The 20,651-nt window shown below is 53.7% G+C and overlaps 1 protein-coding gene across 1 annotated transcript in view; it reads left to right on the top strand.

Moving 5' to 3' along the window:
• The window catches only part of CDK5 (cyclin dependent kinase 5), a 43,258-nt gene that overhangs the window by 22,098 nt on the left and 509 nt on the right, over positions 1-20,651 (top strand). Inside the window, exons 9-11 of the mRNA XM_040355424.1 lie at positions 5,738-5,807; positions 6,905-6,965; positions 20,265-20,345. Of these exons, the coding sequence (XP_040211358.1) occupies positions 5,738-5,807; positions 6,905-6,965; positions 20,265-20,345 (212 nt within the window). The remainder of the gene's footprint in view (positions 1-5,737; positions 5,808-6,904; positions 6,966-20,264; positions 20,346-20,651) is intronic.

Here is a 20,651-nt window from a genome sequence, read left to right as displayed (position 1 = left end):
TTGATTCTGAACTCAACAGGTTAATTGTAAGAGTGACTCATTCATACTGTTGGGACACATACTGTTAGATGCTAATTGACCCTGCTATTGTGTGAAGATGTCCTGTGTTTACACTTATGATAATGTGTATTGTATAGCAGGTGAGCGGAGACGTGACGTCTACCCTGAAAGGTCATATCTAATGCCGCGTACAGACGGTCGTTTCATGCGATGTAAAAAAACAACGTTTTTAAAAAGGTCAATTTAATTGATCGTGTGTGGGAGAAAACGTTGTTTTATGTCTTCTGAAAAACTACCAAAAAAAATTGAAGCATGCTTCAATTTTATGTGTCGTTTTTCAAAACTTCGTTTTTTACTTCACAGAAATTGACCGTGTGTAGCAAAAAACGACGTTTCAAACGACGTTTTTACACCCGCACATGCCCAGAAGCTAGTTATGAAGCGAGCTTCAATGGAAAAGCGTGGTGAACGTAACCTCGCTTTGCTAGAGCACTGTGAAAAAACGATGGTGTGTAGGCAACATCGTTTTTGAAAATTGAAGTTTCAAAAACGTAGTTTTTTTACTTCACAGAAAATGTCGGTTTTTTACATCGCATAAAACGACCGTCTGTACGCGGCATTAGTCGCCTAGTCTGGGTAAATGATTAGTTAATTAGCTCATGTTAATTTATGTTCTTGTTACCTCCTCTTTAAACTGTATATAAGGTTGTATTCTTGGTTCTATTAAACGCTCCATGTTCAGCACACAAACAAGTCCCGTCTCGTGTGTTGGGAGCAGCTGGAATATCCGATATCTATATCCAGACTGATAGGAAGCGGTATATGACGGAAGCACTCAAGCAGAGTGCGGGACGTTCCGTTACATTGGTGGCAGCAGCGGGATGCTTCCTGCAGTCGGGGACATCCAACCTCCACTTGAATCCAAGGTTCGGTAGCAGGAGAGGAGAGGTACATGTACCAGCCGCCATGGAAGAGGAATTCGGAAGGCGGTTCCGAGAGAAGCGGATACATCACAGAGGACCAATCAGAGCAGGTCCTGCTGGGATGGTCGGATTCTATTCGCTGTGAACTCTGGAAGGAAGCGCTTGCCCGTGAGCAGCGACACCAGGGAAAAGTTCTCCCTCCATCCAGGAAAGGTACTGGTCGCAGTATGGATTGCGGGAAAGGTACTGGTCGCCGTATGGATTGCGGGTGCTGTTGTTGGGAGAAACACCGCACAAGGAGCAGACAGCTGAATTAAGCAGACTGGTCTGGGCAGAGATGAGGTTGGATGAGAGCTACAAAGCCCTTCGGTGTATCCCAAGCATATCCCTGGATAGCGGATGACAGCCCAACGGAAGGCTTAAGCTACGGCGGCCTGGGACTGTTGTATGTGAAGCTGACAGGGGACTCTAACTTTGGGAGTGATTTGGAGTGGCGGTTGGACGAAATCATGGATTTTAGAGAAGGGCTACTGAACGTCTCGGAAGGGCACTGGGCACTGGAAGATTTGGAGTTTCTGGCCGTTCAGAATTGGGAGCTGGAGATCGCCTACAGACAGCTGCTAGACTCTGCTCAGTGCCAGGGCTGGGCTCCCTTTGCCTGGGACTATCGGGAAATACCAGTGGACAACGCTGAAATCCTGGCTGAAGAGTCGGCAATGTGGCAGAGTAACAGTGTGCTTTGCCAACCTGCCCCCCGCAGCTATGGACGCGGACGCAGCAAGTCCTGACTGACCTTGATGATCCTCTTTCTGCATGGGATGATCATGGATGGAGGAATGTGCCTGTCCAGCAGTATGCCAGAGAATCGGCAGTGGAAAATCTGGAGATTGCCATCCCCAAAGATGAAGTGCTGACCACAGGGCAGAGTACAGCTAACCTCTGCCCAGTACCTATAGCATCTTCTGGGTTCCACGGACAGGGGATGGTGAACCTCTATCCCCAGACACCAGTTGCAGAGACAGGGGATTTAATAGACTTTTCTGCTCAGGAAGAACAACCTGAGGAGCCTCCAGCAGAAGAGCTGGTATCAGGGCCACACTCCACTGTGCTCTGCCCATCACCAACAGCGGCATCTGTGGAGTTGCAAGGAACTTCCCCAGCTGAAGCGCTGGTCTCCGGACAGAGGGTTCAACACCCTCTGTCCGGAGGTCATAGTGTGTCCAGAGATGATGAATGAGGTCTTGGTGTGTCCAGAGATGATGAATGAGGTCTTGGTGTGTCCAGAGATGATGAATGAGGACATAGTGTGTCCAGAGATGATGAATGAGGACATAGTGTGTCCAGAGATGATGAATGAGGTCATAGTGTGTCCAGAGATGATGAATGAGGTCTTGGTGTGTCCAGAGATGATGAATGAGGTCATAGTGTGTCCAGAGATGATGAATGAGCTTATGGTGTATCCAGAGATGATGAATGAGGTCATAGTGTGTCCAGAGATGACGAACAAGGTCATAGTGTGTCCAGAGATGACGAACGAGGTCATAGTGTGTCCAGAGATGATGAATGAGGTCATAGTGTGTCCAGAGATGATGAATGAGCTTATGGTGTATCCAGAGATGATGAATGAGGTCATAGTGTGTCCAGAGATGACGAACAAGGTCATAGTGTGTCCAGAGATGATGAATGAGGTCATAGTGTGTCCAGAGATGATGAATGAGGTCATAGTGTGTCCAGAGATGATGAATGAGGTCTTGGTGTGTCCAGAGATGATGAATGAGGTCATAGTGTGTCCAGAGATGATGAATGAGCTTATGGTGTATCCAGAGATGATGAATGAGGTCATAGTGTGTCCAGAGATGACGAACAAGGTCATAGTGTGTCCAGAGATGATGAATGAGGTCATAGTGTGTCCAGAGATGATGAATGAGGTCATAGTGTGTCCAGAGATGATGAATGAGCTTATGGTGTATCCAGAGATGATGAATGAGGTCATAGTGTGTCCAGAGATGACGAACAAGGTCATAGTGTGTCCAGAGATGATGAATGAGGTCATAGTGTGTTCAGAGATGATGAATGAGGTCGCTGTGTGTCCAGAGATGACGAATGAGGTCTTGGTGTGTCCAGAGACGATGAATGAGGTCATAGTGTGTCCAGAGATGATGAATGAGGTCGGTGGGTGTGTCCAGAGATGATGAATGAGGTCGCTGTGTGTCCAGAGATGATGAATGAGGTCGGTGTGTGTCCAGAGATGACGAATGAGGTCATGGTGTGTCCAGAGATGACGAATGAGGTCATAGTGTGTCCAGAGATGATGAATGAGGTCGCTGTGTGTCCAGAGATGATGAATGAGGTCGGTGGGTGTCCAGAGATGACGAATGAGGTCATGGTGTGTCCAGAGATGACGAATGAGGTCATGGTGTGTCCAGAGATGATGAATGAGGTCGCTGTGTGTCCAGAGATGATGAATGAGGTCGCTGTGTGTCCAGAGATGATGAATGAGGTCGGTGGGTGTCCAGAGATGATGAATGAGATCTTGGTGTGTCCAGAGATGACGAATGAGGTCATAGTGTGTCCAGAGATGATGAATGAGGTCGCTGTGTGTCCAGAGATGATGAATGAGGTCATAGTGTGTCCAGAGATGACGAATGAGGTCATGGTGTGTCCAGAGATGACGAATGAGGTCATGGTGTGTCCAGAGATGACGAATGAGGTCATGGTGTGTCCAGAGATGATGAATGAGGTCGCTGTGTGTCCAGAGATGATGAATGAGGTCGCTGTGTGTCCAGAGATGATGAATGAGGTCGCTGTGTGTCCAGAGATGATGAATGAGGTCGCTGTGTGTCCAGAGATGATGAATGAGGTCGCTGTGTGTCCAGAGATGATGAATGAGGTCGCTGTGTGTCCAGAGATGATGAATGAGGTCGGTGGGTGTCCAGAGATGATGAATGAGGTCGCTGTGTGTCCAGAGATGATGAATGAGGTCGCTGTGTGTCCAGAGAAGATGAATGAGGTCGCTGTGTGTCCAGAGATGATGAATGAGGTCATGGTGTGTCCAGAGATGATGAATGAGGTCATAGTGTGTCCAGAGATGATGAATGAGGTCATAGTGTGTCCAGAGATGATGAATGAGGTCGCTGTGTGTCCAGAGATGATGAATGAGGTCGCTGTGTGTCCAGAGATGATGAATGAGGTCGGTGGGTGTCCAGAGATGATGAATGAGGTCATAGTGTGTCCAGAGATGATGAATGAGGTCGCTGTGTGTCCAGAGAAGATGAATGAGGTCGCTGTGTGTCCAGAGATGATGAATGAGGTCATAGTGTGTCCAGAGATGATGAATGAGGTCGCTGTGTGTCCAGAGATGATGAATGAGGTCATAGTGTGTCCAGAGATGATGAATGAGGTCATAGTGTGTCCAGAGATGATGAATGAGGTCGCTGTGTGTCCAGAGATGATGAATGAGGTCGGTGGGTGTCCAGAGATGATGAATGAGATCTTGGTGTGTCCAGAGATGATGAATGAGGTCAGTGGGTGTGTCCAGAGATGATGAATGAGGTCAGTGGGTGTGTCCGGAGATGATGAATGAGGTCATAGTGTGTCCAGAGATGACGAATGAGGTCATGGTGTGTCCAGAGATGACGAATGAGCTTATGGTGTATCCAGAGATGATGAATGAGGTCATAGTGTGTCCAGAGATGATGAATGAGGTCATAGTGTGTCCAGAGATGATGAATGAGGTCTTGGTGTGTCCGGAGATGATGAATGAGGTCATAGTGTGTCCAGAGATGATGAATGAGGTCTTGGTGTGTCCAGAGATGACGAATGAGGTCATGGTGTGTCCAGAGATGACGAATGAGGTCATGGTGTGTCCAGAGATGACGAATGAGGTCGCTGTGTGTCCAGAGATGATGAATGAGGTCATAGTGTGTCCAGAGATGACGAATGAGGTCTTGGTGTGTCCAGAGATGATGAATGAGGTCGCTGTGTGTCCAGAGATGACGAATGAGGCCTTGGTGTGTCCAGAGATGACGAATGAGGTCATGGTGTGTCCAGAGATGACGAATGAGGTCATGGTGTGTCCAGAGATGACGAATGAGGTCATGGTGTGTCCAGAGATGACGAATGAGGTCGCTGTGTGTCCAGAGATGATGAATGAGGTCATAGTGTGTCCAGAGATGATGAATGAGGTCGCTGTGTGTCCAGAGATGATGAATGAGGTCGCTGTGTGTCCAGAGATGATGAATGAGGTCGCTGTGTGTCCAGAGATGATGAATGAGGTCGCTGTGTGTCCAGAGATGATGAATGAGGTCGCTGTGTGTCCAGAGATGATGAATGAGGTCGGTGGGTGTCCAGAGATGATGAATGAGGTCGCTGTGTGTCCAGAGATGATGAATGAGGTCGGTGGGTGTCCAGAGAAGATGAATGAGGTCATGGTGTGTCCAGAGATGATGAATGAGGTCATGGTGTGTCCAGAGATGATGAATGAGGTCGCTGTGTGTCCAGAGATGATGAATGAGGTCATGGTGTGTCCAGAGATGATGAATGAGGTCGGTGGGTGTGTCCAGAGATGATGAATGAGGTCATGGTGTGTCCAGAGATGATGAATGAGGTCATAGTGTGTCCAGAGATGATGAATGAGGTCATAGTGTGTCCAGAGATGATGAATGAGGTCATAGTGTGTCCAGAGATGATGAATGAGGTCATAGTGTGTCCAGAGAGGACGAATGAGGTCGGTGGGTGTGTCCAGAGAAGAGCTCTGTGTGTTCCGGAGTTCCTCTTCTCCCAGGAAAACATTTCTTCCTCTTACCTCTTCTCAGAGTTGGCGAATGCCGGGAGGCCGCTCTTCCCCGGGAACGATGTAGACGATCAACTGAAGAGGATCTTCCGATATCCTTCCTGAGCCGCATTGTACATGTCTCCTTATTATATATCCCCTCTCTGTGTGTCTCTCTCCGTGTCTCTCTCCCCCTCCGTCCCCCTCTCTCTCTCTCTCTCTCTCTCTCTCTCTCTCTCTCTCTCTGTCTGTGTGTGTCTCTTTCTCTCTTCTCTTCTCTTCTCTCTCTCTCTCTCTCTCTCTCTCTCTCTCTCCCCTCCCGGGCTGTACCTCTCTATGCTCCTCTCCTCCCCCCTCTCTCCTCCCAGGCTGTACCTCTCTATGCTCCTGTCTCTCTCTCTGTCTCTCTCCCTCTCTACCTCGCTTTCTGTGTCTCTCTCTCTCTCTCCCCCCGCTACTTTCTACCTCTGTCTCTCGCGCTGTGTCTGTCTCTGTGTGTGTGTGTGTGTGTGTCTCTCTCTCTCCTCCCGAGCTGTACCCCTCTATGCTCTTCTCTCCCCCCCCCCCCCCACTCCTTTTCTACCTCTCTGTTTCGCTCGGTGTCTATCTCTCTTTGTCTCTTCCTGTGTCTGTCTCTCTCCCCCCACTCTTTTCTGTCTACCTCTCTCTCTCTCCCCCCGCTACTTTCTACCTCGCTTTCTGTCTCTCGCTCCTGTGTCTGTCTGTCTCTCTCTCTCGCTCCTGTGTCTGTCTGTCTCTCTCTCTCGCTCCTGTGTCTGTCTGTCTCTCTCTCTCGCTCCTGTGTTTGTCTGTATCTCTCTCTGTCTCCTCCCGCTCCTTTTATTTTTTTTCTCTCTCTCTCTCACCCCCCCCTTTCTACCTCTCTGTGTCTCTTTTTATTTCTCTCTTTGTCTGTATGTCTGTCTCACTCCCTCTCTCCCCCCGTCTTTTCTACCTCGCTTTCTGTCTCTGTCTGTTTCTGCCTGTGTGTGTCTGTGTGTCTCTCTCTCTCTCTCTCCCTCTCCCTCCCTTCCCCTTCTACCTCACGCTCTCCTCCCATTGGCTCTCCCTGCACCCCATGTTCTCTCTCGCACTCCTCTGCACTCTCTCTCTCTCTCTTGCCCCTCGTGTGTCCCCCTCCCCCGGTGGGACTGTATACATTGGTGGGCACTGTAGAAAGTTTTAGTCTTTCCTGAACTCTCCTCCTCACATTACTGGGAACTCCGACTGAAGAGCAGTGGCTGGCCATGACTAAGCTTCCGGATTATAAAGTGAGTCTCTGTTCTGTGATCCTGCCAGAAATCCTGTCCTCTGCACACTTCCTGTGTGAACCCTCCCAGTTCTTACCTTGCTCCGCAGAACGATTTATCTGTCTTCTCCCGAAAAATGGTGTCCTGACGCCGAGGAATGACACGCTGTGGGCGGGTACCAGTGCTCAGCTCCTGGTTGTGACCCGCCCACATTCATTGACAGCTAGTCTGATAGCCACTCCCATGGTCAATAATATGGAGTTGCCCCCCCCTCCTCCCATGGTCATTAATATGGAGTTGTCTTCTCCTCCCATGGTCATTAATATGGAGTTGCCCCCCCCCCTCCTCCCATGGTCATTAATATGGAGTTGTCCCCCCCTCCTCCTCCCATGGTCATTAATATGGAGTTGCCCCCCCCCCTCCTCCCATGGTCATTAATATGGAGTTGCCCCCCCCCCTCCTCCCATGGTCATTAATATGGAGTTCCTCCTCCCCTCCTCCCATGGTCATTAATATGGAGTTGCCCCCCCCTCCTCCTCCCATGGTCATTAATATGGAGTTGCCCCCCCCCCCCTCCTCCCATGGTCATTAATATGGAGTTCCTCCTCCCCTCCTCCCATGGTCATTAATATGGAGTTGCCCCCCCCCCTCCTCCCATGGTCATTAATATGGAGTTGCCCCCTCCCCTCCTCCCATGGTCATTAATATGGAGTTGCCCCCCCCCTCCTCCCATGGTCATTAATATGGAGTTGCCCCCCCCTCCTCCTCCCATGGTCATTAATATGGAGTTGCCCCCCTCCTCCCATGGTCATTAATATGGAGTTGCCCCCCTCCTCCCATGGTCATTAATATGGAGTTGCCCCCCCTCCTCCCATGGTCATTAATATGGAGTTGCCCCCTCCCCTCCTCCCATGGTCATTAATATGGAGTTGCCCCCCCTCCCCTCCTCCCATGGTCATTAATATGGAGTTGCCCCCCTCCCCTCCTCCCATGGTCATTAATATGGAGTTCCCCCCCCCCCTCCTCCCATGGTCATTAATATGGAGTTGTCTTCTCCTCCCATGGTCATTAATATGGAGTTGCCCCCCCTCCTCCCATGGTCATTAATATGGAGTTGCCCCCCCCCCTCCTCCCATGGTCATTAATATGGAGTTGCCCCCCCCCTCCCATGGTCATTAATATGGAGTTGCCCCCCTCCCCTCCTCCCATGGTCATTAATATGGAGTTGCCCCCCCCCCCTCCTCCCATGGTCATTAATATGGAGTTGCCCCCCCCTCCTCCTCCCATGGCCATTAATATGGAGTTGCCCCCCCCCCTCCTCCCATGGTCATTAATATGGAGTTGCCCCCCTCCCCTCCTCCCATGGTCATTAATATGGAGTTGTCTTCTCCTCCCATGGTCATTAATATGGAGTTCCCCCCCCCCTCCTTCCATGGTCATTAATATGGAGTTGCCCCCCCCCTCCTTCCATGGTCATTAATATGGAGTTGCCCCCCCTCCTCCTCCCATGGTCATTAATATGGAGTTGTCTTCTCCCTCCTCGCATGGTCATTAATATGGAGTTGCCCCCCCTCCTTCCATGGTCATTAATATGGAGTTGCCCCCCCCTCCTCCCATGGCCATTAATATGGAGTTGCCCCCCCTCCTCCTCCCATGGTCATTAATATGGAGTTGCCCCCCCCCCTCCTCCCATGGTCATTAATATGGAGTTGCCCCCCCCCTCCTCCCATGGCCATTAATATGGAGTTGCCCCCCCCCCCCCCCCCCCTCCCATGGTCATTAATATGGAGTTGCCCCCCCTCCTTCCATGGTCATTAATATGGAGTTGCCCCTCCTCCTCCCATGGTCATTAATATGGAGTTGCCCCCCCCCCCTCCTCCCATGGCCATTAATATGGAGTTGCCCCCCCCCCTCCTCCCATGGTCATTAATATGGAGTTGCCCCCCCTCCTCCCATGGTCATTAATATGGAGTTGCCCCCCCCTCCTCCCATGGTCATTAATATGGAGTTGCCCCCCCCTCCTCCTCCCATGGTCATTAATATGGAGTTGCCCCCCCTCCTCCTCCCATGGTCATTAATATGGAGTTGCCCCCCCTCCTCCCATGGTCATTAATATGGAGTTGCCCCCCCCCCCCTCCTCCCATGGTCATTAATATGGAGTTGCCCCCCCTCCTCCCATGGTCATTAATATGGAGTTGCCCCCCCCCCTCCTCCCATGGTCATTAATATGGAGTTGCCCCCCCCCCTCCTCCCATGGTCATTAATATGGAGTTGCCCCCCTCCTCCCATGGCCATTAATATGGAGTTGCCCCCCCCCCCCTCCTCCCATGGTCATTAATATGGAGTTCCCCCCCCCCCCCCCTCCTCCCATGGTCATTAATATGGAGTTGCCCCCCCCCCCCTCCTCCCATGGTCATTAATATGGAGTTGCCCCCCCCCTCCTCCCATGGCCATTAATATGGAGTTGCCCCCCCCTCCTCCCATGGTCATTAATATGGAGTTGCCCCCCCCCCCTCCTCCCATGGTCATTAATATGGAGTTGCCCCCCCTCCTCCTCCCATGGTCATTAATATGGAGTTGCCCCCCCTCCTCCTCCCATGGTCATTAATATGGAGTTGCCCCCCCCTCCTCGCATGGTCATTAATATGGAGTTGCCCCCCCCCCCTCCTCCCATGGTCATTAATATGGAGTTGCCCCCCCCCTCCTCCCATGGTCATTAATATGGAGTTGCCCCCCCCCTCCTCCCATGGTCATTAATATGGAGTTGCCCCCCCCCCTCCTCCCATGGTCATTAATATGGAGTTGCCCCCCCCCCTCCTCCCATGGTCATTAATATGGAGTTGCCCCCCCCCCCCCCCTCCTCCCATGGTCATTAATATGGAGTTGCCCCCCCCCCTCCTCCCATGGTCATTAATATGGAGTTGCCCCCCCCCCCCCTCCCATGGTCATTAATATGGAGTTGCCCCCCCCCCCCTCCTCCCATGGTCATTAATATGGAGTTGTCCCCCCCCCCCCTCCTCCCATGGTCATTAATATGGAGTTGTCCCCCCCCCTCCTCCCATGGTCATTAATATGGAGTTGCCCCCCCCCCCCTCCCATGGTCATTAATATGGAGTTGCCCCCCCTCCTCCTCCCATGGTCATTAATATGGAGTTGCCCCCCCTCCTCCTCCCATGGTCATTAATATGGAGTTGCCCCCCCCCTCCTCCCATGGTCATTAATATGGAGTTGCCCCCCCCCTCCTCCCATGGTCATTAATATGGAGTTGCCCCCCCCCTCCTCCCATGGTCATTAATATGGAGTTGCCCCCCCCCCTCCTCCCACGGTCATTAATATGGAGTTGCCCCCCCCTCCTCCTCCCATGGTCATTAATATGGAGTTGCCCCCCCTCCTCCCATGGTCATTAATATGGAGTTGCCCCCCCTCCTCCCATGGTCATTAATATGGAGTTGCCCCCCCCTCCTCCTCCCATGGTCATTAATATGGAGTTGCCCCCCCCCCCTTCCTCCCATGGTCATTAATATGGAGTTGCCCCCCCCCTCCTCCCATGGTCATTAATATGGAGTTGCCCCCCCCCCCCTCCCATGGTCATTAATATGGAGTTGCCCCCCCCCCTCCTCCCATGGTCATTAATATGGAGTTGCCCCCCCCCTCCTCCCATGGCCATTAATATGGAGTTGCCCCCCCCCCCTCCTCCCATGGTCATTAATATGGAGTTGCCCCCCCCCCTCCTCCCATGGTCATTAATATGGAGTTGCCCCCCCCCCCCCTCCCATGGTCATTAATATGGAGTTGCCCCCCCTCCTCCTCCCATGGTCATTAATATGGAGTTGCCCCCCCCCTCCTCCCATGGTCATTAATATGGAGTTGCCCCCCCCTCCTCCCATGGTCATTAATATGGAGTTGTCTTCTCCTCCCATGGTCATTAATATGGAGTTGCCCCCCCCCCTCCTCCCATGGTCATTAATATGGAGTTGTCCCCCCCTCCTCCTCCCATGGTCATTAATATGGAGTTGCCCCCCCCCCTCCTCCCATGGTCATTAATATGGAGTTGCCCCCCCCCCTCCTCCCATGGTCATTAATATGGAGTTCCTCCTCCCCTCCTCCCATGGTCATTAATATGGAGTTGCCCCCCCCTCCTCCTCCCATGGTCATTAATATGGAGTTGCCCCCCCCCCCCCTCCTCCCATGGTCATTAATATGGAGTTCCTCCTCCCCTCCTCCCATGGTCATTAATATGGAGTTGCCCCCCCCCCTCCTCCCATGGTCATTAATATGGAGTTGCCCCCTCCCCTCCTCCCATGGTCATTAATATGGAGTTGCCCCCCCCCTCCTCCCATGGTCATTAATATGGAGTTGCCCCCCCCTCCTCCTCCCATGGTCATTAATATGGAGTTGCCCCCCTCCTCCCATGGTCATTAATATGGAGTTGCCCCCCTCCTCCCATGGTCATTAATATGGAGTTGCCCCCCCTCCTCCCATGGTCATTAATATGGAGTTGCCCCCTCCCCTCCTCCCATGGTCATTAATATGGAGTTGCCCCCCCTCCCCTCCTCCCATGGTCATTAATATGGAGTTGCCCCCCTCCCCTCCTCCCATGGTCATTAATATGGAGTTGCCCCCCCCCCTCCTCCCATGGTCATTAATATGGAGTTGTCTTCTCCTCCCATGGTCATTAATATGGAGTTGCCCCCCCTCCTCCCATGGTCATTAATATGGAGTTGCCCCCCCTCCTCCTCCCATGGTCATTAATATGGAGTTGCCCCCCCCCCTCCCATGGTCATTAATATGGAGTTGCCCCCCTCCCCTCCTCCCATGGTCATTAATATGGAGTTGCCCCCCCCCCCTCCTCCCATGGTCATTAATATGGAGTTGCCCCCCCCTCCTCCTCCCATGGCCATTAATATGGAGTTGCCCCCCCCCCTCCTCCCATGGTCATTAATATGGAGTTGCCCCCCCCCTCCTCCCATGGTCATTAATATGGAGTTGCCCCCCTCCCCTCCTCCCATGGTCATTAATATGGAGTTGTCTTCTCCTCCCATGGTCATTAATATGGAGTTGCCCCCCCCCTCCTTCCATGGTCATTAATATGGAGTTGCCCCCCCCCTCCTTCCATGGTCATTAATATGGAGTTGCCCCCCCTCCTCCTCCCATGGTCATTAATATGGAGTTGTCTTCTCCCTCCTCGCATGGTCATTAATATGGAGTTGCCCCCCCTCCTTCCATGGTCATTAATATGGAGTTGCCCCCCCCCTCCTCCCATGGCCATTAATATGGAGTTGCCCCCCCTCCTCCTCCCATGGTCATTAATATGGAGTTGCCCCCCCCCCTCCTCCCATGGTCATTAATATGGAGTTGCCCCCCCCCTCCTCCCATGGCCATTAATATGGAGTTGCCCCCCCCCCCCCCCCCTCCTCCCATGGTCATTAATATGGAGTTGCCCCCCCTCCTTCCATGGTCATTAATATGGAGTTGCCCCTCCTCCTCCCATGGTCATTAATATGGAGTTGCCCCCCCCCCCCTCCTCCCATGGCCATTAATATGGAGTTGCCCCCCCCCCTCCTCCCATGGTCATTAATATGGAGTTGCCCCCCCTCCTCCCATGGTCATTAATATGGAGTTGCCCCCCCCTCCTCCCATGGTCATTAATATGGAGTTGCCCCCCCCTCCTCCTCCCATGGTCATTAATATGGAGTTGCCCCCCCTCCTCCTCCCATGGTCATTAATATGGAGTTGCCCCCCCTCCTCCCATGGTCATTAATATGGAGTTGCCCCCCCCCCCCTCCTCCCATGGTCATTAATATGGAGTTGCCCCCCCTCCTCCCATGGTCATTAATATGGAGTTGCCCCCCCCCCCTCCTCCCATGGTCATTAATATGGAGTTGCCCCCCCCCCTCCTCCCATGGTCATTAATATGGAGTTGCCCCCCTCCTCCCATGGCCATTAATATGGAGTTGCCCCCCCCCCCCCTCCTCCCATGGTCATTAATATGGAGTTCCCCCCCCCCCCCCTCCTCCCATGGTCATTAATATGGAGTTGCCCCCCCCCCCTCCTCCCATGGTCATTAATATGGAGTTGCCCCCCCCCTCCTCCCATGGCCATTAATATGGAGTTGCCCCCCCTCCTCCCATGGTCATTAATATGGAGTTGCCCCCCCCCCCCTCCTCCCATGGTCATTAATATGGAGTTGCCCCCCCTCCTCCTCCCATGGTCATTAATATGGAGTTGCCCCCCCTCCTCCTCCCATGGTCATTAATATGGAGTTGCCCCCCCCTCCTCGCATGGTCATTAATATGGAGTTGCCCCCCCCCCCCTCCTCCCATGGTCATTAATATGGAGTTGCCCCCCCCCTCCTCCCATGGTCATTAATATGGAGTTGCCCCCCCCCTCCTCCCATGGTCATTAATATGGAGTTGCCCCCCCCCCTCCTCCCATGGTCATTAATATGGAGTTGCCCCCCCCCTCCTCCCATGGTCATTAATATGGAGTTGCCCCCCCCCCCCCCCTCCTCCCATGGTCATTAATATGGAGTTGCCCCCCCCCCTCCTCCCATGGTCATTAATATGGAGTTGCCCCCCCTCCTCCTCCCATGGTCATTAATATGGAGTTGCCCCCCCCCCCCCTCCTCCCATGGTCATTAATATGGAGTTGTCCCCCCCCCCCCTCCTCCCATGGTCATTAATATGGAGTTGTCCCCCCCCCTCCTCCCATGGTCATTAATATGGAGTTGCCCCCCCCCCCCCTCCCATGGTCATTAATATGGAGTTGCCCCCCCTCCTCCTCCCATGGTCATTAATATGGAGTTGCCCCCCCTCCTCCTCCCATGGTCATTAATATGGAGTTGCCCCCCCCCTCCTCCCATGGTCATTAATATGGAGTTGCCCCCCCCCTCCTCCCATGGTCATTAATATGGAGTTGCCCCCCCCCCTCCTCCCATGGTCATTAATATGGAGTTGCCCCCCCCCCTCCTCCCACGGTCATTAATATGGAGTTGCCCCCCCCTCCTCCTCCCATGGTCATTAATATGGAGTTGCCCCCCCTCCTCCCATGGTCATTAATATGGAGTTGCCCCCCCTCCTCCCATGGTCATTAATATGGAGTTGCCCCCCCCTCCTCCTCCCATGGTCATTAATATGGAGTTGCCCCCCCCCCCCTTCCTCCCATGGTCATTAATATGGAGTTGCCCCCCCCCTCCTCCCATGGTCATTAATATGGAGTTGCCCCCCCCCCCCTCCCATGGTCATTAATATGGAGTTGCCCCCCCTCCTCCTCCCATGGTCATTAATATGGAGTTGCCCCCCCCCCTCCTCCCATGGCCATTAATATGGAGTTGCCCCCCCCCCCCTCCTCCCATGGTCATTAATATGGAGTTGCCCCCCCCCCTCCTCCCATGGTCATTAATATGGAGTTGCCCCCCCCCCCCTCCCATGGTCATTAATATGGAGTTGCCCCCCCTCCTCCTCCCATGGTCATTAATATGGAGTTGCCCCCCCCCTCCTCCCATGGTCATTAATATGGAGTTGCCCCCCCCCTCCTCCCATGGTCATTAATATGGAGTTGCCCCCCCCCTCCTCCCATGGTCATTAATATGGAGTTGCCCCCCCCCCTCCTCCCACGGTCATTAATATGGAGTTGCCCCCCCCTCCTCCTCCCATGGTCATTAATATGGAGTTGCCCCCCCTCCTCCCATGGTCATTAATATGGAGTTGCCCCCCCTCCTCCCATGGTCATTAATATGGAGTTGCCCCCCCCTCCTCCTCCCATGGTCATTAATATGGAGTTGCCCCCCCCCCCCCCTTCCTCCCATGGTCATTAATATGGAGTTGCCCCCCCTCCTCCCATGGTCATTAATATGGAGTTGCCCCCCCTCCTCCTCCCATGGTCATTAATATGGAGTTGCCCCCCTCCTCCTCCCATGGTCATTAATATGGAGTTGCCCCCCCCCTCCTCCCATGGTCATTAATATGGAGTTGCCCCCCCTCCTCCCATGGTCATTAATATGGAGTTGCCCCCCCCCCCTCTTCCCATGGTCATTAATATGGAGTTGCCCCCCCCCTCGTCCCATGGTCATTAATATGGAGTTGCCCCCCCTCCTCCCATGGCCATTAATATGGAGTTGTCCCCCCCCCTCCTCCCATGGTCATTAATATGGAGTTGTCCCCCCCCCCCCTCCTCCCATGGTCATTAATATGGAGTTGCCCCCCCCCCCCCCCTCCTCCCATGGTCATTAATATGGAGTTGTCCCCCCCCCCTCCTCCCATGGTCATTAATATGGAGTTGCTCCCCCCCCCTCCTCCCATGGTCATTAATATGGAGTTGCCCCCCCCCTCTTCCCATAGTCATTAATATGGAGTTGCCCCCCCCTCCTCCCATGGTCATTAATATGGAGTTGCCCCCCCCCCCCTCTTCCCATGGTCATTAATATGGAGTTGCCCCCCCCCCTCCTCCCATGGTCATTAATATGGAGTTGTCCCCCCCCCCCCTCCTCCCATGGTCATTAATATGGAGTTGTCCCCCCCCCCTCCTCCCATGGTCATTAATATGGAGTTGTCCCCCCCCCCCCTCCTCCCATGGTCATTAATATGGAGTTGCCCCCCCCCCCCCCCCTCCTCCCATGGTCATTAATATGGAGTTGCCCCCCCCCCCCCCTCCTCCCATGGTCATTAATATGGAGTTGCCCCCCCCTCCTCCCATGGTCATTAATATGGAGTTGTCCCCCCCCCTCCTCCCATGGTCATTAATATGGAGTTGCCCCCCCCCCTCTTCCCATAGTCATTAATATGGAGTTGCCCCCCCCCTCCTCCCATGGTCATTAATATGGAGTTGCCCCCCCCCCCCTCTTCCCATGGTCATTAATATGGAGTTGTCCCCCCCCCCCCTCCTCCCATGGTCATTAATATGGAGTTGTCCCCCCCCCCCTCCTCCCATGGTCATTAATATGGAGTTGCCCCCCCCCCCTCCTCCCATGGTCATTAATATGGAGTTGTCCCCCCCCCCCCCTCCTCCCATGGTCATTAATATGGAGTTGTCCCCCCCCCCTCCTCCCATGGTCATTAATATGGAGTTGTCCCCCCCCCTCCTCCCATGGTCATTAATATGGAGTTGCCCCCCCCCCCTCCTCCCATGGTCATTAATATGGAGTTGCCCCCCCCTCTTCCCATAGTCATTAATATGGAGTTGCCCCCCCCCTCTTCCCATAGTCATTAATATGGAGTTGCCCCCCCCCCCTCCTCCCATGGTCATTAATATGGAGTTGCCCCCCCCCCCCCCTCTTCCCATAGTCATTAATATGGAGTTGCCCCCCCCCTCCTCGCATGGTCATTAATATGGAGTTGCCCCCCCCCTCCTCCCATGGTCATTAATATGGAGTTGCTCCCCCCCCCTCCTCCCATGGTCATTAATATGGAGTTGCCCCCCGCCCTCCTCCCATGGTCATTAATATGGAGTTGCCCCCCCCCTCCTCCCATGGTCATTAATATGGAGTTGCCCCCCCCCTCTTCCCATGGTCATTAATATGGAGTTGCCCCCCCTCCTCCTATGGTCATTAATATGGAGTTATCTTCTCCTCCCATGGTCATTAATATGGAGTTGCCCCCCCCTCCTCCCATGGTCATTAATATGGAGTTGCCCCCCCCCTCCTCGCATGGTCATTAATATGGAGTTGCCCCCCCCCCTCCTCCCATGGTCATTAATATGGAGTTGCCCCCCCCCCCTCCTCGCATGGTCATTAATATGGAGTTGCCCCCCCCCTCCTCGCATGGTCATTAATATGGAGTTGCCCCCCCTCCTCCCATGGTCATTAATATGGAGTTGCCCCCCCCTCCTCCTCCCATGGTCATTAATATGGAGTTGCCCCCCTCCTCCCATGGTCATTAATATGGAGTTGCCCCCCCTCCTCCCATGGTCATTAATATGGAGTTGCCCCCCTCCTCCCATGGCCATTAATATGGAGTTGCCCCCCCTCCTCCTCCCATGGCCATTAATATGGAGTTGCCCCCCCTCCTCCCATGGCCATTAATATGGAGTTGCCCCCCCCTCCTCCCATGGTCATTAATATGGAGTTGCCCCCCCTCCTCCTCCCATGGTCATTAATATGGAGTTGCCCCCCCCCTCCTCCCATGGTCATTAATATGGAGTTGCCCCCCCCCTCCTCGCATGGTCATTAATATGGAGTTGCCCCCCCCCCCCTCCTCCCATGGTCATTAATATGGAGTTGCCCCCCCCCCCTCCTCGCATGGTCATTAATATGGAGTTGCCCCCCCCCTCCTCGCATGGTCATTAATATGGAGTTGCCCCCCCTCCTCCCATGGTCATTAATATGGAGTTGCCCCCCCTCCTCCTCCCATGGTCATTGGATGAGAAGATCTGGCTTGCATGTTGAACCCCACATTGGGCACCAAACTCGCTATCAGCGTTCCAATTTATTCCAAAGGTGTTGAGTAGGGATGAGGGTCAGGTGATGAGTAGGGAAGAGGGTCGGGTGATGAGTAGGGATGAGGTCGGGTGATGAGTAGGGAAGAGGGTCAGGTGATGAGTAGGGATGAGGTCAGGTGATGAGTAGGGATGAGGTCGGGTGATGAGTAGGGATGAGGTCGGGTGATGAGTAGGGATGAGGTCGGGTGATGAGTAGGGATGAGGGTCGGGTGATGAGTAGGGATGAGGTCGGGTGATGAGTAGGGATGAGGTCGGGTGATGAGTAGGGAAGAGGGTCAGGTGATGAGTAGGGATGAGGTCAGGTGATGAGTAGGGAAGAGGGTCGGGTGATGAGTAGGGATGAGGTCAGGTGATGAGTAGGGAAGAGGGTCGGGTGATGAGTAGGGATGAGGTCAGGTGATGAGTAGGGAAGAGGGTCAGGTGATGAGTAGGGATGAGGTCGGGTGATGAGTAGGGAAGAGGGTCAGGTGATGAGTAGGGATGAGGTCAGGTGATGAGTAGGGATGAGGTCAGGTGATGAGTAGGGAAGAGGGTCGGGTGATGAGTAGGGAAGAGGGTCGGGTGATGAGTAGGGATGAGGTCGGGTGATGAGTAGGGATGAGGGTCAGGTGTTGAGTAGGGAAGAGGGTCGGGTGATGAGTAGGGATGAGGTCGGGTGATGAGTAGGGATGAGGTCGGGTGATGAGTAGGGATGAGGTCGGGTGATGAGTAGGGAAGAGGGTCAGGTGATGAGTAGGGAAGAGGGTCGGGTGATGAGTAGGGATGAGGGTCGGGTGATGAGTAGGGAAGAGGGTCAGGTGATGAGTAGGGATGAGGTCAGGTGATGAGTAGGGATGAGGTCAGGTGATGAGTAGGGAAGAGGTCAGGTGATGAGTAGGGAAGAGGTCAGGTGATGAGTAGGGAAGAGGGTCGGGTGATGAGTAGGGAAGCGGGTCGGGTGATGAGTAGGGAAGAGGGTCGGGTGATGAGTAGGGAAGAGGGTCGGGTGATGAGTAGGGATGAGGTCGGGTGATGAGTAGGGAAGAGGGTCGGGTGATGAGTAGGGATGAGGTCGGGTGATGAGTAGGGATGAGGGTCGGGTGATGAGTAGGGATGAGGTCGGGTGATGAGTAGGGATGAGGTCGGGTGATGAGTAGGGATGAGGGTCGGGTGATGAGTAGGGATGAGGTCGGGTGATGAGTAGGGAAGAGGGTCGGGTGATGAGTAGGGATGAGGGTCGGGTGATGAGTAGGGATGAGGGTCAGGTGATGAGTAGGGATGAGGTCGGGTGATGAGTAGGGAAGCGGGTCAGGTGATGAGTAGGGAAGAGGTCGGGTGATGAGTAGGGAAGAGGGTCGGGTGATGAGTAGGGATGAGGTCGGGTGATGAGTAGGGATGAGGTCGGGTGATGAGTAGGGATGAGGGTCAGGTGATTAGTAGGGACGAGGGTCAGGTGATGAGTAGGGAAGAGGGTCGGGTGATGAGTAGGGAAGAGGGTCGGGTGATGAGTAGGGAAGCGGGTCGGGTGATGAGTAGGGAAGAGGTCGGGTGATGAGTAGGGAAGAGGGTCGGGTGATGAGTAGGGATGAGGTCGGGTGATGAGTAGGGATGAGGTCGGGTGATGAGTAGGGAAGAGGTCAGGTGATGAGTAGGGATGAGGTCGGGTGATGAGTAGGGATGAGGGTCAGGTGATGAGTAGGGATGAGGTCGGGTGATGAGTAGGGATGAGGTCGGGTGATGAGTAGGGATGAGGGTCAGGTGATGAGTAGGGATGAGGGTCGGGTGATGAGTAGGGATGAGGTCGGGTGATGAGTAGGGATGAGGTCGGGTGATGAGTAGGGAAGAGGGTCGGGTGATGAGTAGGGAAGAGGGTCAGGTGATGAGTAGGGATGAGGTCAGGTGATGAGTAGGGAAGAGGGTCAGGTGATGAGTAGGGAAGAGGGTCAGGTGATGAGTAGGGAAGAGGGTCGGGTGATGAGTAGGGAAGAGGGTCGGGTGATGAGTAGGGAAGAGGTCAGGTGATGAGTAGGGAAGAGGTCAGGTGATGAGTAGGGAAGAGGGTCAGGTGATGAGTAGGGACGAGGTCAGGTGATGAGTAGGGAAGAGGGTCAGGGCTCTGTGCAGGACACTCGAGTTCCTCCACCCCAAACTGGGCAAACTGTCTTTATGGAGTTGGTTTCCCTTTGTGGCTTCTGGGAAGACTTTCCAGAAGGGTTCGGAGGGCATCTGTGGATGAGAAGATTTGGCTCGGCATTCCAATCCATTCCAAAGGTGTTGAGTAGGATGAGGTCAGGCCTCTGTGCAGGACACCTAAGTCCCTTCAAACCAAACTCATCAAGCCATGGCTTTGGGCTGTCCTTGTGGCTCTACCATCATCCACTCTTCTGGGAAGACTCTTCACGAGACTTCGGAGGAGGCCTGAGAACTTGTGGGGTCAGGTACTGATGTTGGATGAGAAGATTAGTAAGGATGAGGTCAGGACTCCGTGCAGGACACCTCCACACCAAACTGGTCACTCCATGTCTTTATGGAGCTGCTTTGTACACAGGGGAGGGGGGGGGGGGGTACAGTCATGTTGGGACAGAAAAGGGTCTTCACCAAAGTGTTACCACAAGGTTGGAAGACCCCGACTGTCTACGATGTCTTTGCCTGATGGAGGATCACCAGGACCCTTCACTGGAGACACCTGAACTCCATCATCTAGAAAGTCATCTGGGGTGTCCAGCAAGCTGATACCGGGGCGTAACGATCGGTGTCTCTGGTCCTATAGTCCGGGGTGTAACGATCGGTGTCTCTGGTCCTATAGTCCGGGGTGTAACGATCGGTGTCTCTGCTCCTATAGTCCGGGGTGTAACGATCGGTGTTTGTAGACGCTCCATCCTCTCACCTCTGTCTTTCTATTTCCAGCCGTACCCCATGTATCCGGCTACCACCTCTCTAGTCAACGTTGTGCCCAAACTCAACGCTACCGGTCGGGATCTACTGCAGGTAATTTCTGACTGCTGACTTCTTCCTGAATACTGGCGGCATCTCTAGAGATCTGGTTTTCTCACACACACATTCCCTCATATACATACAGCATAAGCTCTTCATGGGACGTCCCAGGCTCCGGCCTACAGAGATGATGCCCCACTCTTTAGTCCCAGGCTCTGGCCTACAGAGATGATGCCCCACGCTTTAGTCCCAGGCTCCGGCCTACAGCGATGATGCCCCACGATTTAGTCCCAGGCTCCGGCCTACAGAGATGACGCTCCCATGTGACGCCCCATGCTCTGGTCCCAGGCTCTGGCCTAC

The sequence above is a fragment of the Rana temporaria genome, chromosome 5 (genome assembly GCF_905171775.1).
Source record: "Rana temporaria chromosome 5, aRanTem1.1, whole genome shotgun sequence".
Classification (NCBI taxonomy): Eukaryota; Metazoa; Chordata; class Amphibia; order Anura; family Ranidae; genus Rana; species Rana temporaria.
The sequence above is the reverse complement of the archived record's forward strand: the minus strand, read 5'-3'. Positions and strand labels throughout refer to the sequence as shown.